Source organism: Phocoena sinus, chromosome 7, assembly GCF_008692025.1.
Source record: "Phocoena sinus isolate mPhoSin1 chromosome 7, mPhoSin1.pri, whole genome shotgun sequence".
Taxonomy (NCBI): Eukaryota; Metazoa; Chordata; class Mammalia; order Artiodactyla; family Phocoenidae; genus Phocoena; species Phocoena sinus.
Window position 1 is genome coordinate 55,271,447 of NC_045769.1, and position 18,935 is coordinate 55,290,381.

At 35.7% G+C, this 18,935-nt stretch overlaps 1 protein-coding gene across 1 annotated transcript in view; it reads left to right on the top strand.

Moving 5' to 3' along the window:
• Window positions 1-18,935, top strand: part of TTN (titin) — a 281,733-nt gene that overhangs the window by 125,490 nt on the left and 137,308 nt on the right. The window contains 31 exon segments of the mRNA XM_032637061.1: window positions 52-135; window positions 379-480; window positions 900-1,010; window positions 2,787-2,867; window positions 3,060-3,128; window positions 3,357-3,440; window positions 3,602-3,685; window positions 3,971-4,054; window positions 4,277-4,360; window positions 5,131-5,211; window positions 5,514-5,720; window positions 6,628-6,705; window positions 6,909-6,983; window positions 7,187-7,279; window positions 8,071-8,148; window positions 8,342-8,491; window positions 8,699-8,782; window positions 8,974-9,051; window positions 9,561-9,644; window positions 9,905-9,988; window positions 10,198-10,281; window positions 10,477-10,821; window positions 12,343-12,417; window positions 13,199-13,273; window positions 13,929-14,021; window positions 14,618-14,695; window positions 16,039-16,107; window positions 16,257-16,346; window positions 16,484-16,777; window positions 17,614-17,694; window positions 18,842-18,919. Of these exon segments, the coding sequence (XP_032492952.1) occupies window positions 52-135; window positions 379-480; window positions 900-1,010; window positions 2,787-2,867; window positions 3,060-3,128; window positions 3,357-3,440; window positions 3,602-3,685; window positions 3,971-4,054; window positions 4,277-4,360; window positions 5,131-5,211; window positions 5,514-5,720; window positions 6,628-6,705; window positions 6,909-6,983; window positions 7,187-7,279; window positions 8,071-8,148; window positions 8,342-8,491; window positions 8,699-8,782; window positions 8,974-9,051; window positions 9,561-9,644; window positions 9,905-9,988; window positions 10,198-10,281; window positions 10,477-10,821; window positions 12,343-12,417; window positions 13,199-13,273; window positions 13,929-14,021; window positions 14,618-14,695; window positions 16,039-16,107; window positions 16,257-16,346; window positions 16,484-16,777; window positions 17,614-17,694; window positions 18,842-18,919 (3,237 nt within the window).

The following is an 18,935-nucleotide window of genomic DNA, read 5'->3' on the forward strand; positions in this document are numbered from 1 at the left end:
GTCTTCGATGAGGTAACACTGAAGTTCTAAAAGTACACAATGTTTTTAAAGTACCAGCTCTGCCTAAGAAACCTGTCCCTGAGGAGAAAGTTCCCGTGCCAGTTCTTGCTGCTAAGAAAGCCCCTCCTCCCCGAGGTAGGATTTGTCTCAAGCCTCTGACAAAAGTCTTTTAGCTGGTGGATTCTTTTTCCTATCTGGTGTCTTCTTGTACTGACCCTTTGTCTCTCTTGGAAAGAATTTTTGTGTGTATATACTCGTGATAAGTTATGTAATTTGCTAGTGAAAGTGGTGTACTGTGCAAATCTTCCCCAAACTTTAGGGAGAGAAAATTGTTAAGATTCTTGATTTTTAAGCTTCAACTTTAATCCTTTCTTAAAGCTGAAGTTTCTAAGAGAACTGTCGTAGAAGAAAAAAGATTTGTTGGTGAAGAAAAACCATCCGTTGCAGTTTCTCAAGGAGTGGAGGTCGTGCAGCACGAAGGTATATAATCGGAAGTGAGGGGAGAAATGAGTTTGCATGTGTTTCCTCCAAGTCTTTTCTTCTTACCACATAGTTTACTTTAGAAGTTGTTCTTATCAGTGTCTGTTGTAGCCTCTGAGACTGAATGTTTTGTGTCTACATTGGTCCTGAATCATTGTAAGAGGGTGAGTGAGATGCTGAACATGTGGTAATTGTGAAAGTGGCCTCATTTGGGCATAATCTGAATATTCTTCTCAGTCTTGCGCTGTACTGTCCCCTCACCTGAACTCAGCTCTCTCCTTCTTGCAATGAAGAAGCAGTGTGAAACCACCCCCTAAGCAGATAGAAGAACATTACCCATCTATAGGGAACACACGGTTATAATCAGTACTTCAATGGGCTATTCGGGCTGAATTTCAAGTATATCTTATCTTTTAAAGTATCCGCAGAGGAGGAATGGAGTTATTCAGAAGAAGAGGAAAGAGTATGTGTTTCCGTTTATAGAGAAGAGGAAAGAGAGGAGGAAGAAGTGGAGGTTACAGATTATGAAGGTAAATAATGCAGATAAGCTAGTGGTGACCTGGCGTCTTGATGAGCTGTTTTCCTTCACAGATTATTTATCAGATTAATGAAAGTGACAAAAATTCAGTGAATGTCTACTGGTCTTATTTGATGTATCTTTTGATCGAAACACAAGACTCAGGAGCATTAATTAAACATCCAAAGTATTTCTTGTCCATTCCCTCTAACTTGACTCTGTAGGAAACAAGCCTTCATATTTATAGGTAACTAATGGTGCAAGTATCTCCATACACATTTATCCTTTCAGTAGATGGGACTTGGTTTCAGTATGGTGGACTGCCATAATCTTCACCTTGGTAGTCTAATGTCTAAAACATGGGTAACAAATAGCGGTGTTGATAGCACAACTCACTAATGTGTCCTGACTCACAGATTTTAAATGAATAAGAAATTATATACATTATTACGTTCCAGAAGTCAAGGCCAGGTTTGAGAGTGAAGCACTGAACACGGAGGGCTTTCCAACATTCCATGTATGGAGAAAACAATCGTGTAATATCTTTCATTAGATCAATTTGTTCTTCAGATGTTCACATACCTATAAAGCTAGTTCTCTATAGCTTAGGATTGAACAACGAGCTTTATTTCAATGTTGGGATACCCTTTTAATGAATTAAGACACCCCTGGGTTTACTGCTAAAGCTCAGCATTCTGGCTAAAGCTATATATCTGAAAGAACTTTACTAAGAAAGTTTTAATGTAGCTCTGCTTTAAAGATTAATCCGTAAGTGTCTCAGTAAATTAACTGTCTTCCCAATGAAAAGATGAATAGAATTGTACAGGCAGATGCCCTTGAGTGTATCTCTGGCTAATAAAAGGGGCCCCACCTCTTCTCCACTTGGAAGAAAAGTCCATGTGAAATCCAGATGTGCAGTCTTAATGGAATGGCTTAGAACAGAGCAAGACTTGACTCCCTAGAGGAAGCTCACCAGTTCTGTTGTGCTTCCTGGGAAAGGCCAAGATGGGCATAAGCCAGGAATCTGATGCATTCAAAGAGGGTCCTATCCCTTCTAGAAATGTTTGGGAAACCATAACATGTACACAAGGAAAGTTCTCATTGCATGAATATAATTTCAGTTTTTTATACATTATAAATTTCTTTTAGTACTATAGACTCTGATTAAAAGGAAAGACATTTTATGATATTCTTATGTTTCCATTAAGCCCAAAGATTTAGGGGAAAGATGGGTAGCCTGTTAAGTTTACTCCTGGTGTTTGTAACTAGATCGTCCTCTTCTATAATTAATCTTATACCCAGACTCAAAAATCATAGGAAGGCTCTTTCCTCGTCCACCATAGCTACTCTCGCAAAACTTGGGGGAAAAGTCTTGTTTCCAAGTCCTCAGTAGGTTTTTCATATGTAATACAGGTCTTTCCTTTCTTTCTTATGGACCTACTTATGATTCCTCAAGTATATTTTTGAAACTTGTCTTCAAATTCCTGTGTTCTTGTTAACTTAGCCGCTAGGATTGTTTTTACATCTTGCACTTGTCCTGTTCTTCCTGTGAATACAAGCATTGTTATCTTTATGTTATACTTACTGAAACTTATTTTCTATGCTCTTTATTAAGGCATATGCTTTGATTAAAATCTTCTTCTTTGGGTATTTTAAATGAGAACAATCAGGGAGTTGGAAAGTGTTAAACTTTTACTATTTTACTTACTTTTTGACATAATAAAGTACAGCTAAAATTAAACATGAAAAACACTACAACCTGTCTTCTTTGAAATTGATATCTTTAAAGTGATGGAAGAGCCTGAGGAATATGTTGTAGAAGAAGAGCTGCACTTTATTTCTGAGAAAGTGGACGCTGAACCAGCCGAAGGTAGACCAACTCTTAGATTAATTCTAGCCCCATATGTGTTTGGCTTGTCCCATTCTTAATGTCCTCTTGTAGTTAATTTTTTGTCTGTATTGAAAATGTTGATAAATATCATGTGTAATAAAAATATTCCTTAAATTTTCATTAAAAAGAAATCTGGACATTTCCACAAATGTATTTTATAATCTTTTCAAGTGCCTAAGAAGAAAATTGTACCCAAACCGAAAACTCCTGCTAAAATAGAGGAGCCTCCACCAGCTAAAGGTACAATTCTCTCTCGAAGCAATGGGATACCATTTGTCTTAATAGCTATAATAATGCCTTTAGTTTGAATAACTGCCTCAGTTTTGTCAGCATATACGTGTAAACATTTTTACTGACTATAGACATTAATGTTTGTGTAAATGTGTGATCTTCTCATAAAGTGAGTTCTTTGCCCCAAAATTACACTTCTCCTGTAAGCTAATATTCTTAAACCTAATATTTCTAAAGTTCCTGAAGTACCTAAGAAAATTGTGCCAGAAAAGAAAATTCCTGCTGCAGTTCCCAAAAAGGAAAAGGTGCCACCAGCCAAAGGTATATTGGGCTTTCCTTTATTCTTGAATAATACCTGTCTTTTTAAATCTTAAATTGATACATTCTTCAAATTTTTATGACATTAACAAGAAAATAAGTGTGCCTATGTTTAGTGTTTTTCACATTTGTATGTCTGATCGTGTTGTGCAATGTCTTTTAAGTGCCAGAAGAGCCAAAGAAACCAGTTCCTGAAAAAAGGGCTCCTCCCAAAGTGGCTAAGATAGAAGAACCTCCTCCCACCAAAGGTAAACGAAACCCCCCAGCACAACAACTAGAAACATGTCTTGTCTTTCTCGTCCTCTCACTGCTGTCCTTGGGTCACCCCTTCTGTATGGAGGTTATTGGTGTATGTTGGCCGCAAGGATATATTATTGCCTTGTCTATGGTGGACTATTACTTGTTGTGAAGTTCATTTGTGCGTACCTTGTAAAATTGTTATACTCTAAAATCACAATACTTTCTGGCTAATACATTTTTTTAAATTCCACTTTAAGTAATATAACTCCGTAATCCTAAAATTATCTTTCAAGTGACTGAGAGGCACATGCAAATTGCCCAGGAAGAAAAAGTTCACGTTGCTGTAACTAAAAAAGTGGAGCCTCCAAGACCAAGAGGTACATGGGGCCTTTCAATACACAGAATATTGTACCTACCCTATTCTCTTTACCAAATACACTAGTTATGGGTGTTGGGGTTTTGTTGTCATTGTTATAGTTGTTTTATGTTTGAAATCGTGAAAATATCAAGTCTTTTATGTTTGAGTTACTACTATACAACTACCTTTTTGTTGTTTGAATGAGGAAAACAGTTCTTTAAAGTGAAATCTGTCTTTAAAGTGCCTGAGGAACCCAAGAGAGCTGTTCCAGAAGAAAAAGTTCCAAAACTCAAGCCTAGAAAAGAGGAGGAGCCACCAGTAAAAGGTATACCAACTTTTCCAAAAATCAAAATAAGCCTTTAGGTATCAAAATAAGCTTATAGGTATAACTAACCTAGTGGAATTGGGATCCTTAGAGAAAATAATTTAAATATGTATTACAAAGTAAGTAATATGCATATGCTATTCCGTATCATCTCAAAACTAAATATTTCTGATACCAGAAAATATTCTGTCTTTTCTTCTCAAAAAAAAAAACAAAAACAAAAATGAAACTCCATACAAACGTGTAGATACTTTCCCTTAAAACGAATTTATCTTCTAATGGTTCTTTGTCTATATACTAAACTCCTTTGCAGAAATGCTTGTTTTGTGTGGCAACATTTGATGAAATTTAAATTTTTTAAATCCTCAATTTTCTACATTGTGCCAGTAGAGCTTATGAAAACACCTTAGAATTAAAGTGAAGAAACTATTCATGTGATGCAACCTTCTGTCTAATGCTTGTTTGATAGTCATTGTTTATACTGTCTAGTTGTCTTTTTTATTTCTTTTATAAATACTACTTGATCTTCTTAAAGTTATTCAATGTCTTTTAAGTATTAAGTAGCTTAGAAAAAAGTATTTATATATATATTAGAACATGTTTATTTCCAAGTCTATTGATTTTTCTTACCACTTAAATGAAAAATTTAAACAACGAGCATGGTTATGGTCATCTTTGTCCTCTTTGTCCTTGGATTGCACACACAAGTTCTCTTAACACATGTTATTCTGAATCTTGCAATTCACTTTTAATAATTATTCTTTTTAAAGTGACTGAACTCAGGAAAAGAGCTGTCAAAGAACAAAAGGTATCCATTGAAGTTCCAAAAAGAGAACCTCCAGCAGCTAAAGGTATATTGTGCTTTGACTAGATAATAAAATGAAGCATGAACCTACACAGCTCTTTGCCTGTTAGTTTCTAATTTGACTCTCATTCTTTATTGGCTTATTGTTGCCTAAAGGCAGGGAATCTAACATTTGAAATTATAAATAGCAAATGTACACTCTGTAATACCTTGGCCAGCAAAGGACAGTCAGGCTCTCCCATAACCAGTGCATGAGACCATCAGCAAGGAATGAGATCACAGCACATTGTCACTATGGTCCCTAAATGGGCTTCAAGTAAAATGCACCTGTTGTCAATATTATTCCAGAAGTAACTGTAACAGCAGAGAAAGAATGGGCTTACACCCAGGAAAAAGAAACTGTTTCAGTACAATGGGAAGAGGAATATGAAGAACATGATTATAAAGAATTTGAGGAGTATGAACCAACAGAAGAATATGATCAATATGAAGAGTATGAGGAGCATGAATTCGAACATTACGAAGAGTATAAAGAACATGAAGAATATGTCACAGGTATGAGCAGATCTGCAAACCTGAAACCACATTAAATATGAGTAAAATCCATAGACAGGATAAAATTTTGAATGCCCAAAGAAATTTGGAAAGAACTTTGTTTTGTTTGGCAAATTCAGAATTTTTTTTTTCTTGGATAACTTCTAGAAAAAAAAATCTCTATAAATCGTAAAGTTGTGTTAGAGTTTGGTTCTGGGCATAATCTATTTCCTCTCCTTTTTGCTTATAAGAAAATGTCATTACGTTTCTTTCTCCAAAAGGTCAAGAGTCTATCTTCAAGTGCCCTTGATCATTCTAATACATGACCACAAATTTCTCAACATCTCTCATCCTGAACCTTGTTATTATCAAACATAATAGGCTATTGAGAAAACACCCTACCCTCGGGGTTCCCATCATCCAAACTTCACAAAGACTGCTTCAAAAGTAAACACAGAGAAAGCCAACACAAGCCATTGGGTTTTATCTTTGTGAAGATCAAATCTGTAGGAATAAGTTTCTATTGGAATTTCAAAATGAAGCAATATTATTTCACTTATTCTATTTTTGATGTTTCACAGCCTAACTTTGAGAATGTTCTATGTAGTTTTACAAATAGAATTAAAAAACAATATTATGTGGAGAGGAGTTTAACCATGATTTTGTCTACCTGAAGTGAAATGATAATATAATATGTAAAAGGGAGTCACAATTACCTAACTGAAGTAAATAGCAAGGAAGAAATAGCAATAAAAGCTTTTTTAGGTCTTATACACCTTATTCTACTCGGATCTCTGATTCTCACTCACCTCTAGAGTCTATGCCTATGCTGTAGATAAGATATATTGTTTTAATTCTTCGTATCCATTGAAGAAATATGTTCTAACAAAAATGTCTAACATTAGATACCCTGTATATATTTTTAAAGAGCCTGAGAAGCCCACCCCAGTAAAGCCTGTCCAGGAAGAACCGGTTCCCACAAAACCAAAGATCCCACCAGCTAAAGGTAGAGTGAGAAAAACATTATCAGTCATGAGACCTGTGGTCCCTACATGTCTGTCCAAGTATAAATCCATGTTGAAGTGGCAGAGTACCAATCGTGTGTGTGTTTGGGGTCATTATGTTGTACATCATATTCTTTTTTTCTTCTTACTACTCTTAAGAAGTTTGATTCAGGTTTTTAAATCTGTTAATATTGATGTTTTAAAGTGCCGAAGAAAGCGGTCCCTGAAGAAAAAGTACCAGTGCCCATTCCTAAGAAACTCAAACCTCCACCGCCCAAAGGTACATGGCAGCGTAATAACTACCAAAAACATCTTTTTTACTTATGTTCTATAAACGTGTCTTACTACCTTGTCTGATGTTCTTTGTCTTTACTGAATATATTGTTTGGTGCCGATTCTTACATTTCTCGGCATTTCATGTATTTTTATTTACATATTCGTGTGGTTGGTTTTAATGGTCTCTAATAATTAATATCTTTAAAGTGCCTGAAGAAGCAAAGAAAGTTGTTGAGGAAAAAATACACATTTCAATTACCAAACGTGAAAAAGAGCAGGTGACTGAACCAGCTGATAAAGGTATAATTTCCTTCCTCGATTGTGGTCTTTTATAATGTCTCTTTTAAAACTAAAGCAGCTGTGTTTTGCTTTTTTTTTTTCTTCATTGTTTTGTGTCTTTTATATTAATAGTTAGGTGGATGTTGGATGTAAAAATCTGTAAATACAGGATTAAAAAGATAATGTTATCTTAAAAGGAAAAGTTATTTCGAAGTTATTTCAAAATATATCCATAGCTTCTTATACAGTGGCTGTGTCCTAACACATGGCTACAATACATATAAGATAGAATGTTTGGATTTAAAATCGGTGACCATTTGGCACATTCCTGACTTATCTAAATTGATGTGATGATATAACAGTATTCACCACAGTTTAATACCTGATTATTGATCCTAAAGTCATTTTGAAGATTGAAAAAAAGAGTTAACTCAATGTCTAACCATTTTTCCCTGCTTTTTACTATTAAGTAACTTCACTGCAATTTCAGAAAGTATACGTATCCAGAAGTAAATTTAGCTTTTCAGTAAAGGATGTTTCCTACAAGCAGAGATACCCAAACACTAAACATCATTTCACACTTGGTCTCTGCTACCTCAGACCTCCTTGAGTACTTTTGTATGTTTTTATTCCAGTAAGGTTCAGAATCCTTTCCATGGAGAATCTGAAGTTTCTTATGAATGAACAATCACATATCTCTTATATGAGAGGCACTTGCAGCGTTACTCTATTTCCTTAAAATACAATAAAGCAAGCATTCACTGGGTACCCTGTTTCTGACAATAAAATTTCCTTATACTTAATGTTTTAAGTGCCCATGAAGCCCAAGAGGGTTGTCACAGAAGAAAAAGTACCTGTTCCTAAAAAAGAAGTAGCAGCACCTGTTAGAGGTACCTATATTCACTCTTTTTAATGTGTTGTTTGTCTTTTTTGGTATGAAATTCATGTTCAGTTCTATGTGTAAAGTTCTGTGGGAAAGATAAAGCCTATTCCTTCTTCTATTACAAATGGCTATGTTCCTAACGTGTCTTAATCTTATTGAATAATTGGAAAATATCCAACCTAAAGATAATATCTTTAAAGTGCCTGAAGTACCTAAAAGACAACCAGAAGAGATTGCCTTTGAAGAGGAAGCTGTAACCCAAGTAGAGGAATATTTTGAAGAAGAAGAGTACATTCATGAAAAAGAAGAACTCATAACTGAAGAAGTGGTACCAGTGGTACCCATCAAAGGTAGATTATGTCTCCTGCCAAGGGATAAGCAGCAGCATCTTTTGTATCCAATTTGGTCAGATTCTGGGATTTATTAGCACTGATGACCAATTCTGCTTATTTTAGAAAAAGACACTTTAAGATGCTGAAGTATGATTTCTGTAGTTGCTTTTCACATTTTATATCTTTTCTGTGACATTTCCAAAATTCTTCATAATATCTTTAAAGTGCCTGAGGTACCCAAGAAACCTGTTCCAGAAGAGAAGAAACCTGTTCCTGTTCCCAAAAAGAAGGAAGCCCCACCAGCAAAAGGTACACCACCACTCTTATCATGAGCATATAAAAGACTTCATCTGCATATAAATAGCTAATTATCCTGAATTCAGAACCTTGTGTGTGTTACTGTCTATTCTTTGAAACTGTCCTGTTGTTTGTTAACTATCCTTTGTGTGGATGTGTTGTTACTGGTAGTAAGAACTTATCAGTAAACAATATCTTTAAAGTGCCTGAGATTCCTAAGAAGCCAGAGGAGAAGGTTCCTGTGCCCATTCCTAAGAAAGAGAAGGCTCCACCAGCTAAAGGTACATCTCTTTGTAATCCATCAGTGGAATAGTGTAATAATTTACCCATGCATTGATAGTGTAACTTGGTGAGCCGTATCAGTTCTTTCCACCATGATGATATTAACAATATCAATGCCAAGACAAGCTGGTTACTGGAGCAGTTTATTGTGTATTCATCTCTGAAATTTTACCTTCAAAAAAGCATGCTGGTGCTTCATGCTTGGTTCCTCCTCTTTAGTGGAAAGTTCTTAGAGTAAAGCAAATTCTAATTGTAATACCAAAAATGGACAAAATCATCATTTACCAGACATTGTGTGTTGTCTTTATCAGTCTATGTTTTTTCAGTGTTTTTTAATCTTAATTTTTGTGCATTTTCTGGCCTTTGTTTTGTGGCTGTTATAATTATTATTTTCATTCTTAAAGTGAAAGTGTTAGAATATCTATGATGCTTCAATAAGGCCTAAAATTGCTAGAGTCTTCTCTATGGGTGAAAAATTTGACACTAACCCTATTTGATATCTTTAAAGTTCCCGAAGTACCCAAGAAACCTGTACCAGAGGAGAAAGTGCCAGTACCGGTTCCTGAAAAGGTGGAAGCTCCACCTGCCAAAGGTACATGAACTTGCAATGTCATAAAATTTTTTAAATTTCAACTTTGCATATGAGTAAAAAATTAAATGGTTCAATTACGTGCTCTTTGGGGATGCAACGCTTTAGTATTCCTTTATGGAAAAGAAAAAATTTTATTTTAAAGGTAAAATGCTTCTTGAAGTAACTTGGTCATACTCTTATGACCTTAATCTTTTTGAAACTACACCTAGACTCAAAATTTTAGGTTGTGTAAAATGTTTCTCTAAATCATTTCTTTAAAGTGCCAGAAGTGCCCAAGAAGCCTGTGCCTGAGAAGAAGGTGCTGGTTCCTGCTCCTAAGAAAGTAGAGGCTCCATCTGCAAAAGGTACGTCACTTCATCATTTAAAGTCCATGGGAAAAAACCTTACATTTACATATATTCACATACAAATTCCCTTATAACATTACATGTTTTAAACAAGTGTCTATCTTGTTAGAAATATAAAAGTCAGATATTTCATGATTCCTTTTTATGTCTATTGCTCTAAGACATGTAAAAGAGCACATTCTTAAAGACAAATAATATCTTTAAAGTGCCAGTGGTGCCCAAGAAGGTCATCACAGAAGAAAAGGAGCCAACACCTGTTCCGAAAAAAGTGGAAGCTCCATCACCCAAAGGTACATTAATCTCGAACAAAACCAAGGCAAAAAAGGAAAACTAACCGGCATTATACAGCCTCACTAATTATAATTACTTATGTTGGTGACAGTTGATGCTTTATGATCACAGAATATTTGCTTTTCATGTTGTCCCACTGTTTTGAATATTGTACATAAAAGTGATGCTTGTCCTATTGAAAAATATCTTTAAAGTGCCAAAGAAACGTGAGCCAGTTCCAGTTCCTGTAGCTCTACTTCGGGAAGAGAAAGTTGTATTTGAAGAAGAAATTGTTCTTGAAGAGGAAGTTCTACCTGAGGAAGAGGAAGTTCCACCAGCAGAAGAGGAAATTCCACCTGAAGAAGAGGAAGTTCCACCTGAGGAAGAGGAATTTCCACCAGAGGAAGAGGAAGTTCCACCAGAGGAAGAGGAAATTCTATCAGAGGAAGAGGAAGTTGCTCCTGAAGAAGAGGAAATTCCTCGTGGGGAGGAAGAATTTGTACCTGAAGAAGAGGCAGTTCCTCCAGAAATTAAAGCTAAGGTGCCAGTACCTGCACGAGGTATAGCAGTTCTTCTTGAAGTCATCAGGCCTCTTTTGTGTTGAATTCTGCCTTTCCATCTTTTTTGTTCATCTCTAATTTTATCTATGTTGCTTTACTCTCTGTGTCTTCTACCATCTAAATCTTAGAAAACATTCCGGACGTGTGCTCTTATTGTTTTGTGTCTGTCTTATGTGTCTATTTATTGTAAATCGTCTGAATGTCTTTTCAAATTTTATGATATGAAATGTTATTTAGTTGTTTGTGGCCTTATTCTCATGTGTCTTTTTGTTACATATACAGTGCTGTACATGTGATTTTTAATGTCTTAAAATGAATGTTTTTAAGTGCCTGAAGTGCCAAAGAAACCTGTACCAGAGAAGAAAGTCCCTGTTCCAGCTCCTAAAAAAGTGGAACCTCCACCACCCAAAGGTACACCTCCCCAAAGTGAATACACATTCTTCATCCATACGTTCACCAGAAAAATTATAGTTGAACTGGGATTTAGGAAAATTTATGTTTGTAAACTAGATAGTCACATTAATTTCTAAAAATGTTCAGGAACACTGATATCCACTTTTTATTGGCTGCAAAGCAGTATTCAAGAGCGAAGATGGAAGGAAGTATTGTCCCAAAACTGCCCCCAAAATTCTATCCAATTCCCTATAATTTTATTAAGCATAATAATTTTCATATAGATATTTTACAAGGCTGAATTATCTACACAAAAAATACCTGAAAAATATGATGAACAAATCTTCCTAAATGTCATCCTTCAACCATGTATATTAAGTGCCTTTATAACATCAGGATGAAAAGGTAAAAGAAAGATTAATGTATTTATGAAAGCATTGCATAAGAGCTTATGTCTTCTGATACATACATACAGATGGTAGCCCAGCAGGTTTTGATTTTAGCCTTGAATTTGTATCTTGCTGTGTTAGCCTGAGCAAGTCCTTTAACTGATCTGAGCCTAAAGTTCCTCTCCTATAAAATGGGGATACTAATGTCAGTTCTAGCAGGCTCAGATATTATTGTGAGGATAAAATTAAGATATATAAAAGTACTCTATCACTGAATGAATAGTATCCAGATTTATCATATTCAATCAGTTCATAGTACAGGACGTAATATATTTATGCCTTAAAGCTCAATAATACTTTCTGCAAAAGTTTATGACATCACTACTTAAAATAAGCATGACCTCTCCACTAGGTTAAATAGTCTTATAAGCAGTGAAACAGTAAAGCCGATCCTTTATTGGATTTCAGGAATTCAGAAATATTTTTTAGGTAATGATTTAATTAATTTCTAGTGAAATTTAAGTGGATGAAATGACAGCATCTGTCCTCTGGTATTCAAATAGGTTGCTGATCCCTTCCTCCACAAAACCTAATTATATCGTCACACTTGGGCTCCTGACTTGCATTAGGTCCCTACCCTGAGCAACTGTTGCATGTTGGTCTTTCTCTGTGGACTTCCTGTGTTCTCTCTTTTTTGTCCCTCACAATAAATTCTTATCATGGAATGATGTCTTTAAAGTGCCTGAGGTTAAGAAGAAGGTGCCAGAGAAGAAAGTGATCACTCCCAAGAAAGAGGAGGCTCCTCCTGCCACAGGTACTGCTATTCCCAAGCGAATTAGACACTGCCATTTCTTTCTTCACGTGTAAAAGCCAAAATGTCCCATTTCCCAGTATTTGTTAACATAACTTACATTATCGTGGTGTCCATTATCTCTGTGTCTGTGAAATGAACTTACAAAATAAAATAATATCTTGAAAGTGCCCGTGGTGCCTAAGAAGCCTGATCCAGAAAAGAAGGTGCCTCCTCCTGGTCTTAAGAAAGCAGTGGCTCCTCCTGCCAAAGGTACATCACTCCCAACAGGGGTGTGTTTGCTTCCCCGATGTTGAACTGTGATGCTCTTCACTTAGGGATGTTCCATATAGACGTTTGCATTGTGTGGTCTGTGTGTAGTCGTTAGTTGGGGCTCTGCTGCATCCGTGTTTGTGCTGTGTCAGTTCTTCTACTTTGTGTTTGTGTAGTTTATGTTGATTTGTCTATGTATGTTGTTCCTACAAAATAAAAATACTAAACTTATATATCTTTAAAGAGCCTGAAGTACCTAAGAAACCAGTCCCTGAAGTACCCATTGCTCTCCCTAAAAAAGTAGAGGCTCCAGCAGTAAAAGATAGAATGTCTCTTTAATGGACCCTTTATCTTAAACCACAAACCTCTTATTTTTGTCTCATTAACTGATGCTATGAAATGTCAATGTTTCATCTGGTGCATGTGCATTCTGTTATTAACTCTCTTGTGTTGAAAAACGGGGAACTTGGTCTTTATGTACTCCTCTTGGTTCCTGCATTTTGAGCACCTAAAACAATCAATATCTTTTAAGTTCCTGAGGTGCCTAAGAAAGTGGAAGAAAGACGAATCATTGTTCCTAAAGAAGAGGAAGTTCCACCAGTTGAAGGTAGATGACTTTCTAAGAAAACAGCATTTTCAAAAGCATCATTGTCTTATTTTTGTGTAATATTTTCAGGAGGTAAATGCACATTTCACTCCAGAAAATAAATGTATTCACACTGTAAAAGAAATTATTCTTTACCTAGTAGAAACTGGAAAGGCAAACTAAAACCGATCAAATCTCTCTTCTTACATGCTTAGGCTGTTTGTTTCCTTGTTTGTTTTGTTTGTTTTACTTTAATGAGAATCTTTGAAGGGAAACCATATTTGCCATGGGAAATTTTTCATCAGGTGACTTGGTGGGCAGTTGTGGGATTAGCTTCTCCAGGAGAAGTTCCAGTTAAGCCTAAGTAACTGGTGCAGAAAATCTGACTTCTACCCCTAAGTGAATGTTTGACTTCAAAAAAATCCACCTCCATTAAAAATAATAATTTAAACTAAATTCTTTCTGAAGTCCTTTCCAGTTCTAAAATTCTGTGAAGGGCCTAACATATTTTGAAGACATAGTAAGACCTTTTCCAAGGATGAGTGAGTTTTCACATGCACTTAGAAGGCTGAGTTAACTATGCTGATAAGACAACCTCAGTTTTCAGATGTATCATTTTAGTCTAATATTCAAATGAATTATAAAAATAATTTACAAAATAATCATCTTTTTAAAGTGTTTGAGGAGCCTGAAGAGCCTATTCCAGAAGAAGAGATCCCAGAGGAACCACCTCGCATAGAGGAGGTTGAGGAGGTGGCACCACCTAGAGGTACAGCTGCTTTTATGAGTTGGACATTTAAAATGTCTGGTGTTCCGAATCTTTCTCAGAATTCATCTAAGCCTGATATTCGCCAGTATACTTTTCTTACATCATATCAATGATAAATTGAAGATTAATTACAACTGGCACCTGAAACTTTGTGTTCCTTTTCTTGACCCAACATTTTCTACTGCGTCTACAATTCAGTTAGAATGAGAGAGAGAATTTTATGCTATTGACACTTTAATGTTTTTTTGGCCAGATGCTATTGTAATACTTTCTCCTAGTTTTCAATCCTTAGTTTTTTTCTTCAAGTGGGGAAAAATCTATTTCTATGGTGTTTGCTCTTTAGAATAATTGTTAGGCTATCATTGCTAAAGACTATGACAATCTTTTTATAGTTGGTATTATGTTTGCTTATAGGATTTCCAAGTAATATCCTTCTCACTTTTAGAGTCAATACTTCATATATGCAATTACCATTTAGGTTGCTAATATATTTTTAAACTAAATCAATGTTTTGTGTTTGTGGGTTTTTTGGTATATGGTGGTTGTTCTGTTAATTGCATGTCATTTTTCAAAATGTCCATGAAATATCTTTTAAGTGCCTGAAGTGGTTAAGAAAGCAGTACCTGAAGCACCTACTCCTGTTCCTAAGAAAGTAGAGGCACCACCAGCTAAAGGTATAACAAATCCTTTTATTAAAGACAATATCTTTTTTTTTTTTTTTTTTTTTTTTGCATTACGCGGGCCTCTCACTGTTGTGGCCTCTCCCGTTGCGGAGCACAGGCTCTGGACGCGCAGGCTCAGTGGCCATGGCTCATGGGCCCAGCCGCTCCGCGGCATGTGGGATCTTCCCAGACCGGGGCACGAACCTGTGTCCCCTGCATCGGCAGGTGGACTCTGAACCACTGCGCCACCAGGGAAGCCTAAAGACAATATCTTTAAATTCCCATATATTTTCTTTTTAAAAAACAAAAGTATCTTCATTCATTACTTTCTTAGAGTCATTTATTTTTTGTGTGTGTGTTTTGTTTTCGAAATTTATTTTGATAATGGGATTTATCGGATTTTCACTGCTGCGTTTATGCTGCTGTACACACGCTTGATTCTCTTACGGAGACATTCTTAGAGTCATTTAAATAGGAAACTCATGAAATTGATTAAGAACCTGTCAAATATAATTCGTTCGATTGTTTTAGCCTTTTTTGGAATGTTAATGAATGATTATGTGTGTGTGTGTGTGTGTGCGTGTGCGTGTGTGTGAATTATTCCAGAATATTCTTATTTTAAATAGCTGAGAATTTTAATGTTAATAGTACATCTCTCTATACTTATATACATTACAATGGATCCTTCTTCCCAACATTCCATTCCTAGATTTTATTCCATTACATAAATCGAATTTTCTCGTGGAATTATTATAATAATTATGTCTACTGTGTTATTTTATGGAGGGGGGTTATCTGTTCTAATGCTTAGATAATAATTATTTTAAAGAGCCTCGTGTCCCTTTTGTAATATCTGGCCAGAGCATTCAAGGTTATTAGAAAACGTCTATCTCTCATTGTTCCTAATTAGGTTAATGCTTCAGTAGCACTCCTAACTGATTAAGTTATGCTGCCCCTATTGCAATAGACATCCTCAGCAGACACGATAGTGCCCAGCAGAACGTGACACCTGTATCAAGGCTTAAGTACTCTATGATGGCAATCACTTGAAAAAAGCCTTCATCAAATTAAAAATAGTAGAAGTAGGCCCAATATTGGTAATTCCTGCTATTTAAAAAAAAAAAAAAAAAGATAGCACAGGTTCTTTGTGGACATACCTTCTTCTAAGGTGTGGCTAGTACAAATGAGTGATTTGGAAAAATATCTTTATAGCCTCTAAAATTGGTGTCCAATTTTACAATAGAGTGACTTCTTAGACTTCGATTATTTGTAATGTTGATGTTGTTTCTGATGTTTTTATTTCATGTTTATCATTGAGTACTGTCAGCTAACTGAAATGCCTCATATCTTTAAAGTGCCAAAGAAGGTTCCTGAAGAAAAAGTACCTGTTCCTGTTCAGAAAAAAGAGGCCCCTCCTGCCAAAGGTACATCTCTTTTTAACCTGAACTTTCTTATAATCTTTTTCATTAAGATGTTTATGTTTTATGTCTACATGTCTTGATTGTTTTTGATGTCTTTTGCCTATGGAATCTTGCTCTTGACAGTCTCAAATATTAAAACTATGTCTTTAAAGTGCCTGAAGTTCAAAAGAAAGTCCCAGAAAAGAAAGTCCCTGAAAAGAAAGTCCCTGTGCCTAAAAGAGAAGCTGTTCCCCCAGCTAAAGGTACTTTTGGGAAGATCTTTGATTTTCACGTGTTGTTGCATGAAAGCCTTTCTCAGCTGTTTTTATATTTTGAATTTACGTCTTCATTTCTGCTGTGTTTAAAAAAAATAGATCTCTTAAAATAGATACTCTTTCAGGGAGAGCTGTTCTTGAAGAAAAAATATCAGTTGCTGTCCACAAAAAGGAAGTAGTAAAAGAAAGAGCAGAATTAGAAATAGTGGAAGCACAAGTGGAAGAAGCTCGTGAAGAAGAGTTCCATGAGGTTGAAGAATACTTTGAAGAAGAAGAGTTCCATGAGGTTGAAGAAGTCCTCAAAGTAGAAGAGTATAGAGCTGAAGAAGTACACGAAGTTGAAGAAGTCCATAGGGTAATAGAAGTCTTAGAGGCTGAAGAAGTGGAAGTATATGAAAAACCCAAAGCTCCACCTAAAGGTATAGGGAATTGTGCAGATATTACAGATTGTTATATGTTGCTCTAACTTCTTTTTTAAAGTACATTTCATATTCAGTTTGGACATTAGAAACCCACTTACTTTCCATGATAAAATCATGAAATACTTTAAGCATGAGTTTAAATTACTTGATAACAATGTTTGATATGGAGTAGAGATTAACCACAGAGTATAATTTTAGCCAACAAGATAATAATGTTTGATATCTACTTACCTAAGGAGATAACATAATTCACGGTATGAATTTGTGGATTTCTTTTTAAATCCAAGTAAGAGTGTTACGTGATTGTTACACGTACCAAAATATCTGGCCAGTGTCATCAGTTGAGTGAGAAAGAAACTCCTCAGTTCACTGAGGAATTTACATGTCCAGGCAAAAGAACCATTGCTTTGTTAGCATTTCAGTCAACTGTTCACAAACTGATAATTACTTATCCAAATCTTCTACCATTTTATGATATTTTCAGGAGAAATAACATTAAGGAAGGAAATGAAGTGTGGTAGTAGCACCTGCATTCTAGTATATTCTGAGGATAAACGTACAAATACATTCTCTGCAAGACTACTCCAGCTCTTGAACAAATTAATAATATGTGTGTAATATGAAGGAATGTGTGTGTGCTTAGTATACACAGTAAATTTACAATGCAGATGAAATTTCGCAAAATCAAGTTTTTTTGGAAGTAGGTGTGGTATAAACTTTTAAAATATGAATAGAGAAAGCATTTTATGAGCCCTCATTGTACTAATTTTAGTCATCGTGGGCCATGATACTTCAGGAGTTCATTCTAAACCAAAACACCAATATCTTTAAAGGGCCTGAGATATCCAAGAAAATCATCCCTCCAAAAAAACCACCTACTAAAGTTGTTCTTCGAAAAGAGCCACCAGCTAAAGGTATTTTATTGGTGAAAAATTGCTTAACCTAATTTTACATATAGTAGCACCTTGGCTGCTTTACAAGTTTGAATTCTGCTTGATGTTTTTCTTCTGTGTTTTGTGTTTCTGGAATGTCTAAAACAAGCTAATATCTTGAAAGTGGGTGAGGGGCTAAAGAAAGTTCTATCAAAAAAGAAAGTCACTGTTATACTTAAAATACCCAAAGCAGTATCACTACTAACCAAACAGTGAACCCAGTTTTCCTTCTTTGGTACTCTTTGATTATATATTCACTCACCTGTTTATTGATAAATCCTTGTTTTCCTGTTAATTATTAATTTTAATGACCTAATAAATATAAATACATTGTGACTGTGTGTTTAATGTCCCTGCTTTGTTCAGTTTTTGTTTTTTGTATTTTTTATTTTTGGTTGTGTTGGGTCTTCGCTGCTGCGCAGGCTTTCTCTAATTGCAGCGAGCGGGGGCTACTCTTCGTTGCTGTGCGCGGGCTTCTTATTGCGGTTGCTTCTCTTGTTGTGGAGCACAGGCTCTAGGTGCGCGCAGGCTTCAGTAGTTGTGGCACGTGGACCCAGTAGTTTTGGCTCGCAGGCTCTAGAGCGCAGGCTCAGTAGCTGTGGCACATGGGGCTAGTTGCTCCGTGGCATGTGGGATCTTCCGGACCAGGGCTCAAACCTGTGTCCCCTGCATTGGCAGGCAGATTCTTAATCACTGTGCCACCAGGGGAGCCCTGTTCAGTTTTTAAACCTCTTGAATTTCACAATAAAAATGAAAAACAGTAGCTTATAAATAATATATACTTACATTTTTAAGTCTCTGAAGCATTTAAGAATGTTATCACTGAAGAGAAAATATCAATTATTCCACCAAAACAAGCAGAAAGAGCACCAGCTGAAGGTGTCTTATTCATTTTTCTTGTCAAGTTCTTATGATTCTTACATGGGAAGTTCCCTTGGATTTTTGTTGTTGTATTTGTTATCAAAATTCAACTCATTTTAATAACTGTAATGTATTTGGTAAAGTGATGTCTGTATTTTATACTGTGGCTATGTTCTTTTCTGTCTTTACATTTCTATTATGCTCTACTTGTTAAAAAATCTTTATGAATGTTTAAAAGTAAAAGAAACTATTACTACTGTCGCCAAAGTACCTGAAGTACCCAAGAAAATTGTGGTAGAAGAAAAAGTACATGTTTCTGAAGAGCCCAAAGTTCCACCAGCTAAAGGTATCTGCCTTTGCTG